General features: G+C 42.3%; 2 protein-coding genes across 2 annotated transcripts in view; both read right to left on the minus strand.

Annotated features, from left to right (window-relative positions):
* Window positions 1-623: 623 nt before the first annotated feature.
* Window positions 624-2,248, minus strand: bola1 (bolA family member 1). Its single transcript, XM_064948382.1, has 2 exons — window positions 2,187-2,248; window positions 624-1,613 (listed from the first exon to the last, which is right to left on the minus strand). Exon 2 carries the CDS (start codon window positions 1,574-1,576, stop codon window positions 1,124-1,126), a length of 453 nt encoding a protein of 150 aa, XP_064804454.1. The 5' UTR covers window positions 1,577-1,613; window positions 2,187-2,248; the 3' UTR covers window positions 624-1,123.
* A 293-nt stretch (window positions 2,249-2,541) lies between these two features.
* The window catches only part of LOC135522277 (synaptic vesicle glycoprotein 2A-like), a 48,510-nt gene continuing 32,575 nt past the window's right edge, over window positions 2,542-18,476 (minus strand). Inside the window, exons 3-13 of the mRNA XM_064948381.1 lie at window positions 14,591-14,771; window positions 13,780-13,931; window positions 13,339-13,472; window positions 13,014-13,103; window positions 12,560-12,667; window positions 10,514-10,602; window positions 9,967-10,131; window positions 9,594-9,727; window positions 8,064-8,270; window positions 7,451-7,610; window positions 2,542-6,780 (exon numbers count right to left, since the gene is read on the minus strand). Of these exons, the coding sequence (XP_064804453.1) occupies window positions 6,597-6,780; window positions 7,451-7,610; window positions 8,064-8,270; window positions 9,594-9,727; window positions 9,967-10,131; window positions 10,514-10,602; window positions 12,560-12,667; window positions 13,014-13,103; window positions 13,339-13,472; window positions 13,780-13,931; window positions 14,591-14,771 (1,604 nt within the window). The 3' untranslated portion in view covers window positions 2,542-6,596. The remainder of the gene's footprint in view (window positions 6,781-7,450; window positions 7,611-8,063; window positions 8,271-9,593; window positions 9,728-9,966; window positions 10,132-10,513; window positions 10,603-12,559; window positions 12,668-13,013; window positions 13,104-13,338; window positions 13,473-13,779; window positions 13,932-14,590; window positions 14,772-18,476) is intronic.

The following is an 18,476-nucleotide window of genomic DNA, read 5'->3' on the forward strand; positions in this document are numbered from 1 at the left end:
TGTAATAACAGATATTTTGACAGGTCCTGGGGTTGAGGGTAGGACAAGAGGACCTTCATGTTGACACATACACCCGAGACAGAAATAGAGACACACGGCCATGAAGGGGTTAGGACATGTCATTCTGAGAACCACCAACATCTTTCACCCTGTCATCTGGCCCTAAGCCATCCACAATAATTAGAAAAGACAGGCTAATAAGTCAAATTGATAACAAAGTAAGTGAACTGTGATACACCCTGTATGTGAGTTAAGACAATCGAGTTTGACCACCTCTATTAACCAACACTTTATATTCCACAATTTGAGTGATTATCCCCTGTTGCTATGACACTGACATTTTGGTATGGTGAGAAATTAAATAAAAATATTGGATTTAATAATTACCGTATTGAAGAATTGATGAAAGGCAGTGTCATAGGAAAATAACAAAGCCATGTGTCATCATTCCGTCAACTCTGTACTTCACGTCAACAGAACATTTGCACATACTGCCCTCACATGGTACCACTAGTACTACACTTAGTGTTCCGTTTCAAAATCAAAACACAGCACGTTTTAAAACCTATATTGCAGATGTGTATTCAAAGGTAGCATGCAAAACAAAAACGTTACAAGCAAAATGTCATCAAAAAATGTATTTTTATTAGCAGACACACAAGCCTTCGACTTCGTGTACTTCTGACCTCACATACAAGACATTGTATTTTCAGACAAAACAGACACACTCCATCACTTCATATCATATAGTTCAATGTACCACATGCTACTGAACTACAAGATCTTGAGGCATTCTAGTGATGGCCACTAAAATGCAAGAGTCTAATCTAAAACCAAACTCTTCTTGAATTAAACTGTCAAGAGACCGAAGCGATGCTGCTCATTTAGAAACAATCTCTCAAGCAGTATTGAAATGATATCACACTAGTTTACAACAATGTTAATTGACACCCTCTTCAACTGCAGTCATATGGGGCATTCAGGCTTTTGTTCCAGACCTGATTAAACTTATCAAGGTATTGAACAGACAACACATTTTAATAGATGAGTTAGTGCTGGAACCAAAGCCTGCACAGGCTGTTACTCTCTAGAACCAGGGTTGGTGACTGCTGAGTTTTGCTGGTCAGTCCCGTCCAGCCTTGAGTTTCTCCTCCACCGTGTGGTCCCCCTTGGATCCTCCCATGCAGGGTGGGCTCTTGGCTATGCTGGGGTTGCTGCCCCACTGCAGGGGTGTCTTGGCCTGGATGGCCAGCGCGTGGACACAGCTCTTCAGCTCCTCGGCTAGGGTCTCGTTGACAAGGCGGTGGCGCTGTAGCAGGGAGAGGCCGTCGAAGCGTGGGCTGACCACCAGGACTCTGAAGTGGGACTCGGATCCAGGGGGCACGGCGTGCAGATGGCTCTCATTGTGGACTTCCAGATGTTCTGGCTCCAACTGCTGGGTGAGCTTGGTCCGTATGGCCCCCTCCACGGGGCGGTTGAGATCAGGAGCCATGTGGGGTCTGAAGTGGGCTAAGGGCCTGGTGAAGGCGAGGGTGGTGGAGATTGGACAGGCACAGCGGAGAACACTGGGCAGCATTCAGAGGATTTTGAGGAAGGCGACGACTGTAGAAAGCCTGCAATGAAGAAGTGGTCTCTCTTCAGGTTCAGAAGTTAGCACCTTTTATTCTAAGATTGTATCTAGAACCTAAAAGGGTTCTTTGGCTGTCCCGTCTGTGGAAAGGGTTCTACATGGAACCTAAAAGGGTTCTACCTGGAACCAAATAGGGCACTACCTGGAACCAAAAAGGATTATCCTATGGGGACAGCCGAATAACCATTTTGGAACCACTGTAGCTTGCATTCAGTAGCTCGCTATCTGCTGTTAAGCTAGCTATTTTACAGCAGACTCTGCTTTACATAGCTACAGTATCTGTTAGCTATAGCTACAACATCTATGTTCTTTAGATACATGAAAATACAATGCTGAGCAACGACGTTTGCTAGTTTCTTTCACAACATACTATAACTAGCTACGTTAGCTAGCTAACGTTATCTAACTGGCTAGCAAGCTTCTTGCAGTAATCACAGCCACATTGACTGCATTTCGTAGCCTCGAATAGTACCTTAGCTAGTTTGGGTTGTTATTAATAAATGATCAAAGCTGTAATAACCCAAAGTGAGTTGTAATACATGTATTAGTTACCTACCTTTTCACAGTGTCCTCGGTTTTCCAACGTACACAGGAAGTGCTGACTTCTTTGGACTGCCTGGGACTTGTAGTCTTTGTTTGAATTGTAGTCTTTGTAGACGGCCTGGGACTCATATTTCAGCAGTAAATGTAGTCTTTGTAGGCTAGTAAATCTAGTACTGGTGGAGGTTTTTTGTAAAGTACATTTTTTTCTAAATGAGCTAATCTGCCTGTTGGTGAAATTACATTGAACCAACGTGGAATAAGATTGACATCTGTTCCCAGTGGGATGCTGTTCTGACCCATAGGCACAGAAATCAAGAAATCCATTATATCATTGATGATCAATTCGGTAAATTAAATAATTACAAGTGTTTCATCATTAGGACAGTAGTTTATTTTTCTTTTCTATCCATTGCAGTTCTGAAAATGTCAATTGCACAACAGTGCAAATAAATAAACATAGACAAAAGATAAGAAAAAATCTCATACACAAACTTTATAACAGAATCATGACGTTGTAACATTTAAGTACTCTTCATAACCAGTAGTATTTATTTTGATGTATTTACTTATATTCCATTCTCATTTACAAAATACACAAAATCAAAGACAACATATAATAGTATTCTGTCATTTACACTTCAGTTTTTTTGTCCTTTGTATTTTATTTATGGTTCCACATGTATAGAGTATTGTAATTCCTAATACTATGATCCATACTTACATACAAACAACTACAGATTCTACAGCACAGTACAATGACAGTGATAAATTCTCTGTTACATGAATTAATCACAATATATTCTTATTGACAAAAGTCTGAAAGACCTAGGGGTAGTTTTAGAAGTAAATATTAGCCATTCAGTCCCATTTAGTAGAAGCCAACACACAGCATTTCAGTGGAAAAGGCCCAGCATATAATGTGCTTAATTTCCCAGTAGTGTTTTGGGGAGAGATAAAAGACAAATAATCAAACACTTATTGCTATAATTACGTTTTTGCACTCATGATTGACCGTTGACCGAGCAACAAGTTAAGAATACAAAAAAACCCTGTAACAGAATTGAAAATATGCAACTACAGGTACTAGAAACAATCTTGACTTAAAATATCCTGAACTGGTTCACTGAGAGAGTAAATAGATAGTTGAGCATTTCACAGCGTTCCATCTCGTACTATACAACAATAATATTGACATCCTTGTTTATCATTTCATGGGCGGTATAATTAGGACAACATACAGATAGGATATGGAAACACAGATCAGACACATGCTGCAATGCTGAGGCTGATTCTTCAATAACAAATGGAATCTTTTAAGATCACTCTGCTACTTAGAGGAATTGTTAACAAATGTATTTCCGACAGACTGGCCATCCACATCCCAGATCAGTTTATAAAAACTGCTCCCCCTACCACAGGAATATTTTCAAGGGGTCAAAGGTTATAAAGACCTATAATATTTATTAATGATCTATGTTATATTTTCATGTATTTTAATTTACATATTTAAATCTATATTCCAGTTTTTTTATGACATAGTATAAACTTAAGACATACAAAAATATTTGGCAATAATAAATGAGAAGTTACTCATGGCACACTTATAGATCGGCAGTCACTAAACCATCAGTGAAAGGTTTGTGTGTGTAGACTAATGCATGTCAATTGTGTGGAATATGCTAGTTTATGGTCATGTAAACATAAAGTAAAGTGAGAGGTTGCTATGTCAATAAATAGTCAACTGTGACAACTGTAAATCAATGTATACTGATTATTTTGTGTGCTGTTCACAACTGCATGCATGACTCATTTGGTACCAATGAATCATTTGGCTACTGTCTTAAAGTGGTCACTTGTAAGCAGTTGTTGTGCGTACGTCACCTTCTGTTACCCTTCATGTGCTAGCTACTGATATATTTTATGTCACAAAGGTTTTGGTCTTTTGAAGAATGCAAGGCATTAACAACTGTGCATGTACAACTAGGTACATTTAGTGCAATGGATTGGTCTTTATCTAGAATTCTGTTAAGTCTATATATGGCTGCTATCCTAACAAAATGGCAGTTTATGATCATTTCCTTTGTTGCTGAATCAGTGCTTGTTGCTTTTCTCTGTTTGATTCTTTGTAACATGCAATTGTGAACATACCACACTTGATCAATGTGCTAGCTAGAAGGGAAATGGGAAATGTGTTTTGGTACCAAACCAATGTACAGGAAATCTATGGATCAGATATCCCATGAGGACACTGCCCTTAGCAGTGTGTTTAGTCCTAGTACGATAAAAACCTCAGCGGAGGTGTGTAACATGTTAAAATATACCCATATATCATGATGTTCTAAGCTTAAAGGGTGGAAATCAAAGGAAAGTTATACTGCTTCTATTTCAATGCTCGGTGAAATGTTTCCCATAAGCATCCAATAGCATCCAATAATGTTCTCCTTCTCATTGAGTTTTAATTCTCATTTTGATCATCCGATCAATAAAGCATCTTTTACTTGTATCGCCACATCAGTTAATCATACTCCAAGTATCGAATAAAACAACTAATAAACAAGCTATCAAGAATCCACAAAAGAGTAGTCAATATTGCAGGTCAAAGTTCAATATTGCACAGGCAAACAAGCACATTCTCACACTCATATCAGAATTATACTCAGAATAAGATATGGGCTATGACGTACATGTTAGTGTTTAATGACATATATGTGCTTACCACTATAGTCTCTTTTGAAACACATATATTGCACCAAAAGTAAATATATCTAAATGTATTTCAAACTCAAAACAAATATCAATTTAAATCTACTGAAAATATATCACAATGTTTCACTGAAGTTTAGTATATCCTTTCCATACCTTTGTGTCTTTTCAACTTCATTATTTTGAAGATTTTCACTCCACTTTGAACATCTAGTTCCTGTATCGAAATATCACAAAAAAAATGAAAACGGATGTTTCAGTTGTGCACATTAAAATGGTTTGATGTGTTTAAGGGATGCGAGAATGTTCCAGAAATCCAAGGTCAATGTTAGAACAGCCAAATGATATCAAAGGCAGTGTGATTTCTCTCGTGAAAAGGACATGGATATAACATCTAACATCTGACTTATTGATGTACAGTAACATGACACACTTCCATGCCATTTTCATGTTCTATCTTTCTAGCAAACCGTCCATGAATTCACTTACATAGTTAGTTACATGCATACCACTTTCCAAAAACACATTTTGTAAAAGCAAAACATATTGCCTAAGACAGATGGAACAAAGAAGGCATTTGTTACTACAGGATATATGAAGCAAGAATGCCGATTGAACTGTGGGATTTTAAACGTTTGTTTAAAACGTGACAATAGTAATAACTATTGTAACAAGTTGTGACAAGAGTCATATTTGCATCCGCAAAACATTTGTGCTTTAAACGTGGAATGTTTGAACAAAAGTGTTGTTCTAAAATGTACATGGAGAACAATATGGGCTGAACAAATTTCAACACAGTCAGAAATGGAGATTGAAGGATTGATTTGAGTGACTGTTTATGATTGACTGAGATAGAATGGCTAGAAAGAATGTTTTAAAGGGAAAAAGCTCAACAGATCACATTTGTCAACAGTCTCATTCAAACCATAATGAAAGTAAACCTAGAATGTTCTAGCATCTATAAAATGGCAGTTATTTTGTACATAAAATAAACACAAGACCTTGGAAGGTATGATAATGAGGAGAGGCCTTGGTTTAACGAAATGTTTTGGTTTACCCATTAAGTCAAAAATGGTTCAAATCAAGGCATAACTCATCATTTTTGACTGACGTTCTCCCATAACAATGTAGACACATGTAGATGGGAAGTGAGCTGAGCTTATCGGAGAAATTGGTCTGAATACAGATCGGATGGCTAGTGGTCATTTCTATTACGGGCTATTGGCATGGCTCATAAACTAGACCCCATGTCCCTACCCCATAACCCCATAAATCTGTCTTCATTTTGGGGACCTGCATCTAAACTAGTTCCTCAACCCTCCTAAACACATACACTCAGTGATTATGATTGCACTGAACAAGCATTAATGTTGGAACAGCTTCTGTTGGTCTAGGGGCAGAGTTTGGTTGCACTTCCCTTCCTCGACCAACTCACAGCATATTCATGGGGATCAATGTCAAGCAGCGGCAGCACAGTTCCACAGATCTTAGTAGTATAGAGATGTGTCTATCTAAACAGTACATCCAATATCAGGCAATCCACAATATTTACAACTTAGTAGATCTGTGCAGCATCTGCATTGAACTAATTCCTGTGAATAGGCTGTGACTTCAATGGGGCGTACAGGGCAGAGTTTAGGGGTTTCTTGGGCTGCTTGTTGTTCACAGTGTGGCTTACTCATTCCGGCCCCCCACGTTGCCCCCTAGGGGTGTGGCCACATTATTGCAGCACCTGGCCCCGTGTCTCCGGCAGCTTGAACGCCAGGAAGCTGCCCGCTGCAAGCGCCCCGGAGGCAAACAGGATGGGCACAGCCTTGGTAATGCCCACAAAAGAGGTGAAGATGCTGATGCCCAACACGGCTGCCAGCTTACAGAGGGCGTTTAGAAAGCCAAACGCTGTGCATCTGGGAGGAGAGAGGAAGATCAGTCAGTTCCATAATGACCTCTATTCAAACAGTCTCAGATTGAACTCATAATGTAACACCTGCAGGAGGATTGTTCAGCCAGATAGGGAACGCTACTACTCTTTCTGAAATTGGAGAATAATATTTAATCATGGTCAGATATGATTAAGCAATGAGGTATGGTGGGTGTGGTATATTGACCATTTACCACAAACCCCTGAGGTGCCTTATTGCTTTTATAAACTGGTTACCGACATAATTAGAGCAGTAAAAATAAATGTTTTGTCATACCCATGGTATACGGTCTGATATACCACGGCTGCCAGCCAATCAGCATTCTTGGCTAGAACTCTGCTATGATGGGATCTCAGAGTTTTGAAATGGCCAGAAATGTTTCAGTCAACCCAGTTTACTGGGATATACAGGATTTTTTAGTATAGGTTGGTTGAGGCAGTGCAGTGTTCACTCATCCATGGGGTGGCAGTAAGGATTCCCACCCAGTCTCACACACCACTACCACCGATGCTCTTACACAGTACTACTTCCTCCATTTGCCTCCATCTAGTGTAGCCAATCACATCAAGGCACCACTTTTGCCAGTAAACCCTGGAAGCTACAACCTTCCACAGTGCCAAGGTTTTGGTGTGGCTCTCTGGTTGGGGTTTCCTACCTCTTGTCAGAGGGGTAGAGCTCCACCGTCAGCACGTCCAGGGCGTTCCAGGAGGCGATGCTGATGCCCCCGAACAGACAGAGCAGAGCGATCATGGCCGACTCGCTGTTGCCGAACGACAGGAAGAAACAGCTGACACAAGAGATCACACTGGAGCCCGCTGGAGAGCGAGAGGAGAGGTGGGAAAGAGATGGGGAGGAAGGGAAAGGGAGGGAGATATGGGGTAAGGAGGGGTAGAGAGAGGGAGGGGGGAGGGGAAAAAGAGAGAAGAAGAAAGGGAAAATGAGTGAATCTATGAATATGTCATTTAATATGCCTGCTATTCTTGCTGAATCCATTTTGGCCATTGTGAGACAGGAAATTATGCCCAATCTACCATAGGTTTTAAAAAGACAACATTTTGTTTTCTAGCTCTTAGTGGGAAATTAAAAAACGTTTTTAAAAATAATAGAAAACAAAGTGATAACTGGCTCAGGCCACAGTGTACTGTGCATTAGTTTGGTCCGCTAGAAAGTGATCTCTATGTGTCGAAGACATGCACCAACAGTACGGTGCAAAATCAAATGAAACCATTGTAGCCGTGACGACACTGTGCCACTCCTCGCTCTATTACCCAACATCCTCAGCCGTCCAATCTTGTCCATGAGCAGCGCCGACACAATGTTGCCAGGCAACACGGCCAGGGTGCCCAGGAAGCTGACAAAGTAAATCATGTAGGCACTGTTCTCATCACTGAAGTCGCTAAGCATGCAGCCCTCCTTGTTGTGCAGGAAGGTGCTGTTGACCAGTTTGCTGTTGATCAGCCTGTACTTGAACAGATCTGCAGGGGAGAGAAGGAGGGGCGAGAGGGGAGAGGGGAGGGGTGTATTGACGAGAATTGTGGTTAAATAGATTCAATGTAGGGATAGACTTTAATGCATTCTGTACTGCTCGGATCTTTAAAGTCAGCTATTTCATATGAACACAGTACCATAAACCACAGTCATTCTAACGGATGAACGACAGAATATGAACTGGGGCCTAAAGTTCACATATCTAGGGCCTATTCAATGAGTTACTCAATAAAATACATTCATAATACTGAATTCTTTATTCTACTGTACATAAGAGAACGGTTTGTCCATAGTGTCCAAGCCTAACCTCTGACCTCCAATCTCTAGGTTTTGCTCTGCTGTACTTCTCAGCATAAATCCATTATGTGGTTGTTCCCATAGTGGGTTAACATTCTGCACTATGGCAACAATCTAGCAGCTTCTAGCTCTTAGTGGGAAATCACAGAGGGATTAAGAACTAAAGCAAAAGCAGTGAAATTAGTTTCTAACTCAAATTCAAATGAGTAGCTCCTGCATGGCACTGATAGCAGCAGAGTGATTGCTTGACTAGTCTAATGATGGACAAACACCTAACAGAACGAGAGGGAGGCGTTTAGATAGTCTTGAGAGAGAGAGAGAGAACGTCTTGAGAGAGAGAGAGAGAGAGAGAGAGAGAAAGAGAAAGAGAGAGAGAGGCTAAGCCATTATAGGCTTGTGTTTGGCTGATAGTAGGTTCCTATCGTTGAGTGTGTAATGTCAGAGATGAAATTGGATTCTGCCGCCGGATCGAGAGGACTTCAAGCTCATCAATATTACCCATCTTTTGTCATCAGCCATACAGATGAATCATCTTCTTGTGCAGGCTGCTTTTTGTTCTGGAAAAATCTATCATTCAGTTTGAGATGACTGACAGTTATGTAATATGCAGGCTGAAGTAAAATAGGATTTGGGGCTCTGTTGCTAGGATACCTCTCTCTGTCGGCATTGCTACATTATGTTACAGGGCCAGGGAGTAGAGTGACGGTAATTGAGCCATTTTGTCTTGTGTGAAGCATATAATTGGAGCTGATTCTCTGCTCTGTTTCTGGCTCTGTCTGTAAGAGAGGTTGAACACCTTAGTAAGAAACGCATAAGATCTATATGAACAACGTGAGATATTTCTAGCTCCGTAGACAAAATATGGTAGACAATTGTTTTTTTCTCTGTCAATCAAACACAGAAGCCACTAACACGATTGAGATTACAGTACTTCGATGAGTTAATGAAGGAAAACCCCAAAACAAGACATACACAACTTATAATTCCAACAAACAACACTCTCATCAGCAGACCTGTGTTGTAGAAGAGGGTAGCAATAAAGGTGCAGTTCTTGAAGAAGGTGTTGCTGGAGGTGATGTCTTCAAAGTAGCACTCCTCAAACAGAGAATCCTCGAACACCATGGACTTCATCTTCAGATTCATAAACCTGACAGAGTGATAGAGAGACAGAGAGAGAGATCGGGAGAGAGAGTGTGTGAGAGACAGAGAGAGAGAGATTGGGACAGAGATCGGGACAGAGAGAGAGAGTGTGAGAGACTGAGAAAGAGTTTGTTTTAACATCAGATTGACTGATAGACCCTTGACCTATTTACTTTATGAATGGCTTGGTACCCTGCTGCGTTCCCATGACAACGCTGATGAGGGAAGAGGGAAAGGGGAACCTACTTGTTGTTGAAGTACTCTCCGTTGCGGTGCACCTGGTTCTCCAGGGTGAAGTTGAAGGTGACGTGCTCCACTTTCTCCTTGATGAAGACCTTGGTGCGCGAGGAGTACTCCTGCTTCTGGAGATACTTGATCATGTCAGGGAACCACACCGTCAGCCCATAGTAACTGAGGGAGAGAAGGATGTTAAGACAGACGTAGGGATCATGATGATATACTTAACATAATCCACTTAGAAGGGATAGGACACTAACTACATAATCAATATCAGTAATGTAAAACTACATTTTCAGTTGAGACAGACAACATCTAATCAAAGTGTGTTGGTCACATACACAGATTTTCAGGTGTTATAGCAGCTGCAGTGAAATGCTTATGTTACTAGCCCTAACAGTGCAGCAGAATGCCTCGCGAATACAATACTAGTACACAAATAATCAAAAAATCTGAACAAGAAATCGAGTTAGTTTATTATACCATTAATTCTTTCTATGCAGATCTGACTTTGGCTGTATATCATCTGAAAACAGTTTTGGGAGCTTGACTTTACCTGAACGACATAGAGAACCACACAGCCATCATCATGAGAGTGGTGCGGCGGTACTCGGGAGAGAATATGGCCAGGAAGTTGCTCCACACCTACAGGGAGGTTCACATATACACACACACACACACACAAACCGACACACACACACACACAAACCGACACACACGCACACACAAACCGACACACACACGCACATGCAAACGCAAACACACACACACACACACACACACACACACACACACACACACACACAAACAATATACCTCAAAGGAAGTCTTCTACAATCTACAACAGCATTAAAAGAACATAAAGTTCCATGATCCACACAAGCCAACAGTAAACACAGCTAGTAAATATAGCTAGGGAATCTCTGCACACAGGCACTTTATAAACAACGGGGGCTGATATACAAACAATCGTTCCAGTCTCTCACTCTGTAGTTAAGAGCATATAAACATAAACCTACTCCATTCTCTTTGACAGTAATAGCAGTGGTGATTGTCTATCAGAGAGGTATGTGAGACTATAGGTGGAAGGTAGCCTAGCAGTTAGAGCGTTGGGCCAGTCACAGAAAGGTCGTTGGTTTGAATACCTGAGCCAACAAGGTGAAAAATCTGAGCAAGGTACTTAACCCTAATTTGCTCCAGGGGAGCTGTACTACCATGGCTGACCCTGTAAAACAACACATTTCACTGCACCTATCTGGTGTATGTGACAATAATACATATTGTTTTGGTATACAGATGCTATTTAGATTGAGCTAGAATATAACACCGTTTCGTTAGACCATTGATGAGCATTCAAAATGTAGAAGGATGGATAATCCTCCCATTCTTGTTAAACTATTCACTCAATTTAGCCCCAGTTGTCCAGAGATCCTTAGGAGAGCAAGTGAAACATTACGTTTGTCTCTGGTTTAGCTGTTGATTACCAGTATGATCCTATGTTACCTGGTTGAACAGGTTATTAAGGTAGAGTATGTTACCTGGTTGAACAGGTTATTAAGGTAGAGTATGTTACCTGGTTGAACAGGTTAAGGTAAAGTTTGTTACCTGGTTGAACAGGTTAATGTAGAGTATGTTACCTGGTTGAACAGGTTATTAAGGTAGAGTATGTTACCTGGTTGAACAGGTTAAGGTAGAGTATGTTACCTGGTTGAACAAGTTAAGGTAGAGTATGTTACCTGGTTGAACAGGTTATTAAGGTAGAGTATGTTACCTGGTTGAACAGGTTATTAAGGTAGAGTATGTTACCTGGTTGAACAAGCTATTAAGGTAGAGTATGTAACCTGGTTGAACAGGTTATTAAGGTAGAGTATGTTACCTGGTTGAACAGGTTAAGGTAGAGTATGTTACCTGGTTGAACAGGTAATTAAGGTAGAATATGTTACCTGGTTGAACAGGTTAAGGTAAAGTATGTTACCTGGTTGAACAGGTTATTAAGGTAGAGTATGTTACCTGGTTGAACAGGTTATTAAGGTAGAGTATGTTACCTGGTTGAACAGGTTATTAAGGTAGAGTATGTAACCTGGTTGAACAGGTTATTAAGGTAGAGTATGTTACCTGGTTGAACAGGTTATTAAGGTAGAGTATGTTACCTGGTTGAACAGGTTATTAAGGTAGAGTATGTTACCTGGTTGAACAGGTTATTAAGGTAGAGTATGTTTCCTGGTTGAACAGGTTATTAAGGTAGAGTATGTTTCCTGGTTGAACAGGTTAAGGTAGAGTATGTTACCTGGTTGAACAGGTTATTAAGGTAGAGTATGTTACCTGGTTGAACAGGTTATTAAGGTAGAGTATGTTTCCTGGTTGAACAGGTTATTAAGGTAGAGTATGTTACCTGGTTGAACAGGTTATTAAGGTAGAGTATGTTACCTGGTTGAACAGGTTATTAAGGTAGAGTATGTTTCCTGGTTGAACAGGTTATTAAGGTAGAGTATGTTACCTGGTTGAACAGGTTTTTAAGGTAGAGTATGTTACCTGGTTGAACAGGTTATTAAGGTAGAGTATGTTACCTGGTTGAACAGGTTATTAAGGTAGCGTATGTTACCTGGTTGAACAGGTCAGCCAGCTTCATCCTCCATCTCTGGTGCCAGGCGGTGCCCTCTCCCATGTCCACCAGCTCATCCATCTGCTTAACTGTCTTGATGGTGGTTACCTAGGGGCAACAACACAACTCATTCACACTAACTTCCTGAACATAATTACTCCCGAAACAAGTTTATCAAAGCTTAATTCATCCTCAAATAACTAATAAGTTCAAGCTAATTCATGCAAATTGAACAAGGGTCCTCCTCACTGTAAACATATGAGAGAGGCTGTGTTTACTCAGAGGCAGTAATTGCAAGTTGATAAATGAATATGAAAATGTCCCCTCATTTCTTTTACCTGAATAAAAGAGTGCTTCTCTTCACAGACTAGATGTGTCTGATAGGGGTTTGATAGTAGTTCAGGATGGATGTACTGTGTGTGCGTGTGCGTATGTGTGTGTGTGTGTCACTCACAGAGAAGACCCTCTCTGGGTAGCCCTTCGCCCTCATGTTGGTGTCATGGACCTGCTTCAGAATCATCCAAGCCTCATCGTGTTTCCCATTCTACAACAGACAAGACAGACACATTTGTCTAATGAATAGCTAAATACACAGGAACTCATTATAGTATATTTATCAGGATAATCAGGATCCCAGTCGGTGTATGATGAAGGTATCTACTGTAGGTGTCATGATATTCAAACACAGAAGTAAGTCCCAAGTTAAACCCAGGATGAGAAACAATGCCTTGGGTAGCTACTATTTTTGTTATATTTTCATTGGTGGTTGGTGGATTGACCTCCAGGAAGAAGCGTGGGCTCTCGGGCATTGTGGTGAGGGCAGAGATGGCTGCCACAGAGGGGAAGGCACACACTAACACAAAGACACGCCAGCTGTGGAACTGGTACGCAGAGCCCATCTGGAAACTCCAGCCTGGAACAGGGACATAAAGAGGTTGAAGAACTATGGTGCAAGGGTCATACCAGACAGCAGTATACAGGACGATAAGCATATGCATCCATGTTAGGAGCATAACAAAAATGTGATGATTGTTTCTCTGTGTATAAATCGTGTGTATTCAATTGTATGTGTAATCCTTGGTTGGAAACCAAATTTCACCCTGGGGTGGTAGAAATGAACTGACTTATTGACCGACGAACAACCCCCCAACCGAATCACTGATATGTTGATTGATTTATTGAATGATTGACTGGTTGATTGGTTAATTGACATTTCTCACCATAGTGGGGGATTATGGCCCAGGCCATGGCAGAGGCGTAGATGCCACCGATCATCCAGAACATGCAGAGCCAGCTGAGGTGCTCTCCTCTCTTCTCCTGGGCCAGGAACTCGGAGTAGTAGGAGAACACGATGGGGATGGAGCCACCGATGCTGCAAAGAGGGAGAGAGAGAGAGAGAGAGAGAGAGAGAGAGAGAGAGAGAGAGAGAGAGAGAGGGATAGAGAGAGAGAGAGAGAGAGAGAGAGAGAGAGAGAGAGAGGGATAGAGAGAGAGAGAGAGAGAGTGGGATAGAGAGAGAGAGGGATAGAGTGATAGAGAGAGGAGAGAGTGATAAAGAGAAAGGGAGAGGGGAGACAGGGAGAAGGTAGAGAGGGGCCAGGAAGACACAAGAGGAGAGTGAGAGGGGATGAGACATTGAGAAAGAGTGAGCAAGGGACAGGGATGACAGAGTAAAAATGTGGAAGAACAGATGAGGGGGAAGGGAGAGTTATGAAGACAGGCAATGAAAGAAAGAGAAAGAGAGAGAGCGAGAGAGAGACAGAGAGAGAGAGGAAATAAAGAGTCTCTTCAGCATATTAAGCCATTTCAATAATCTGTGCCAGCATAATAACATGATCAACATCAATAATAGACAAGCTTTATACACATTTCATCCAGTTGATTTAACCAAGCTGGGATCACTTCCAGATCCCAGCCTTGGGAGTCATTGTGGGGCCCATTCATTTTGGGATCATTTACAGTCGGCACTAGTATTTATAGCCGAGTCGTTCTCAGAGGAGAAGGGGTGTATGACACAGCGTCCTTCCTTACCCCACGCCGGAGAGCAGACGGCATAAAAGGAAGGAGCTGTATCCTTGAACGAAGGAGGAGAAGAAGGCAAACACGCTGTTGATGGAGAGAGAAATGAGGAGGGTCTGTCGCCGTCCGATCCGGTCGGCCAGGCCGCCCCACAGGAAGGCCCCCACCATCATCCCCAGGTACACAATAAGACCTGAGAGAGGGGAGAGAGAGAGAGAGAGAAGGGGTGGGGGAGTGGGAAGGAGAACAAAGGAGCAAGATGCTCTTATCCAGAGCGACTTACAGGAGCAATTAGTGTTAAGTTTCTTGCTCAAGGGCACCTGGACAGATTTTTCATCTAGTCATCTAGGGGATTCGAACCAGCAACCTTTTCGGTTATTGGCCCAAAACTCTTAACCTCTCTCACAAGCACAAGTGTGCACACACATACCATAGACATCAATGCAGACCCACGTGTGTGTACTGTATGTCTGTAGCATGTGTGTGTACCACAGACCACAGACATACAGTCAGTCTCAAGTTCTTATTATACCTCAGTGGTGTAAATACACCGACACGATGACTCACACACACAGACACACCAGCCTGTTGACGAGAACAAAGCTTGGCATACACACACTCTCTCTCACACACACACACACACACACACACACACACACACACACACACACACACACACACACACACACACACACACACACACACACACACACACACACACACACACACACACACACACACACACTATCTCTCTCTTTCAACCCCATTGACTTCCTGTCAGTGGCGTTGGCACTCGCTAAGCACCCAATGACACGAGATAGTGGGTGTGATTGATCTGACTGAAATAGGATTGCGTTCTGTTCTCTCTGGCTGTCTGGCGTTGGGATGTCTGTGTTTGAATATTTCCTCTGTGTGGTGCGGAAAGCTTTTTGGCTGCTTGATACTGAAGTGGATTGATTCTAATGTAACTAACTTGGATGAAGAGAATAAAAATCTCTTGATCAGGTTTTAACGGCTATTGGACTTACCATGTCAATGAGAAATTATTTCTGTAGTCATAATGATATTAAGATATATAGCATTCTCGCTATGTCTCAAAGCTGAACATTGTATGAGGATGATGGATGGCAGCCATTTTGTGCCAGAATTCTCAGTTGTTCACCACACAATGGCTATCACAGTGAATGCACCAAATCACAATAGAACTTTAACACAGCCCTAATGTTGCTAAGTGGCGCAGCCAGTGTTGGCCTGGCAGATAATAACACACTATAGGCCCATTCACACCGATAAGTCAACAAGCCCACAATGGGTTCAAGGGATCTGTAATATCAGCTGTGCTAATCCATCACTAAGGCTAGAAAGCTAATTAGTGTTGGAGCTCAGGTGAATGCAGGGTCAGTGTTAGCTAATGTTCAAATAGTACTTTCATGGTACCAAGTCTAAAAGTACAGAAGCACTGTGTTATTGGTGAGTCAGAGGCCTGGGTGAGGTTGTGTGTCCCACTGCCTTTCCTTTCAGCTGTGTGTGTGTGTGTGTGTGTGTGTGTGTGTGTGTGTGTGTGTGTGTGTGTGTGTGTGTGTGTGTGTGTGTGTGTGTGTGTGTGTGTCTGTGTGTGTGTGTGTGTGTGTGTGTGTGTGTGTGTGTGTGTGTGCGTGTGTGTGTGAGCAATTATTGCAGTGCCGAAATTACACTTAAGGTGATTTTCTGTGTGTATGCATGTGTGTCTTGTACAAAGCCTACAATGTCTGAAGGGGACTTTCTTCCTCTTGCTAGGAGGTGTGTACGAGACCTCTATCTCTGTGTGTGCAGCGACGGTGTAGAGAAACAGCTGTCAACGCCGTCGTGTGTCCCCTGCCTTAACAATAGGCCTCAGCAGGAGGGAGCTGGTGATGATGACAGCTTGAAAGCCATCACCGCAATGCAGTAGCAGTGGCAGCCAGTGTGGCTGTGCCTCTCTCCCTCTCTTCCCTGGCCTATAGGGGGAGCAGAGCTCTGCTGGGGGAGCTGTCCGTGGTGCTGATCCTCAATCTACCCGAGCACTCACTGTATCACTCTGTGCTTCCCAAATGGTACCCTACTTCCTGTATAATGCACTTATTTTGACCAGGGCCCATAAATACGGAATAGGGTGCCATTAGAGACGCAACCTCAATCTCTAAATCTGTATTTCTGTCGTTAAGTTCGCCACCAAGGCTATTGCAGCCACAGTCAGCAGCACATCCCAGGGACTGGCCGGAATGCAATAGCCCAGCCACAGAGGAAATCACATAGGGTGTGATAAATGATTTATCTTTTAATGTTATGAGAGATTGTTCCTGGTGAATTGAGTCAGTCTGACATGGCCTGAAAAATACATCTACAGGCCTTTTATTACTAATAGAGTGGGAGAATATTAAAACGCCAACCCAAGGTCTGAAATAGAAGATCTGACAAAAATAAACTATTTGCAATTTTAAAATAAATGGTTCCTGATGGCAACTGTATAAAACATCCACACTCACAAACAAAATGCTATATTTGAGGAGGTATTCACAAATGGCTTGTGAATTCTGCCATGATACCCCTTCCATATTTCATATTAGGCATTTTACAAATTCTGGCATATTGGCTACGGATCCCATGATGAACCTTACAGTAGCCTACTGTAGTACTCGTAAACATCCCTGATGTTTATTTTTCATTCAAGCGTAATTGAGTGAGTTTATTACGATATTAATTATGTCGTGCCGGCTTGCATCCAATGGTGGTCTGTTATAATTCTGCCAACCCTGAGTGCTGTTGCTAACCAAAGTTGAATCTGTTTACTGTACCCAAGAGGCCCATGGAGACAGTAGCGGAGATTCACATGGGAGGCAGTTAGAGAGAGAGAGAGAGAGAGAGAGAGAGAGAGAGAGAGAGAGAGAGGGAAAGAGAGCGAGGTAGGAGGAGCCTTCCAGACAGCTGAGCTCCACATGATTCAAAAGAGTAAATAGGATGTGGGGAGGGGAGAGGAGGAGAAGAGAGAGAGTGATGAGAGGAGGGAGTTCACACAATCTGTGAGCTGCAGTGCGGTGACAGAGCTCACTGAGGCTTCAGGGCTATGGAGGAGTGTGTGTGTATGTGTGTGTGTGTTTGTGTGTGTGTGTGTGTGTGTGCGCGTGCGTTCGAAGCAGGGTTAAGGGGGCGCTATTAATAGCCATTTTCCCCTTTCTGCGAGAGCGCACAGGGCTTTTTTGTGAGTGAGCCAGGGGCAGAGGATCCTTCATAGAGTAGAGAGCATTGTGCCAGTTGATTTAGTTGACCATCACCATTACAGTCAAAATGCTGCTGCTCTCACAAATTCTGTCCCCTCGTAAAAAAGCAGTAAATCTATCATGGTGTTAATGTTTCTTTGCAAAAGCTAAAAAACTTCCTACTTGCTGTACATTGTTAAAATGCTGATGTTGCGCCTTTGCTAAAAACACTAAACATAGGACATTCCGTTCACTCACAAAATATCCTAAATGCTAATATAATACTACCAATGCTAAGATCGTTTTCTAATACACTACTACATCCATCATGCATCACTAAATGCTAACACGACTCTACCTTTGCTAAAAAGCCGTACATCTTCCATTGCTATTATACTAACACACTGCCTTCACAGTCCCTTAAATGCTAACTATGTTCCTCCTTGCTTTGCTGAGTAAAACAGACACAGCTCTGCTCTGCGGTCACGGTCCAGCCCGTTTTTAATCATCCCATCTCTCCCTCCTTCCATCTCTCCCTCCTTCCATCTCTCCCCACCCTTCCATCTCTCCCACCCTTCCATCTCTCCCACCCTTCCATCTCTCCCACCCTTCCATCTCTCCCTCCTTCCATCTCTCCCACCCTTCCATCTCTCCCACCCTTCCATCTCTCCCTCCTTCCATCT

Source organism: Oncorhynchus masou, chromosome 30 (assembly GCF_036934945.1).
Source record: "Oncorhynchus masou masou isolate Uvic2021 chromosome 30, UVic_Omas_1.1, whole genome shotgun sequence".
Classification (NCBI taxonomy): domain Eukaryota; kingdom Metazoa; phylum Chordata; class Actinopteri; order Salmoniformes; family Salmonidae; genus Oncorhynchus; species Oncorhynchus masou.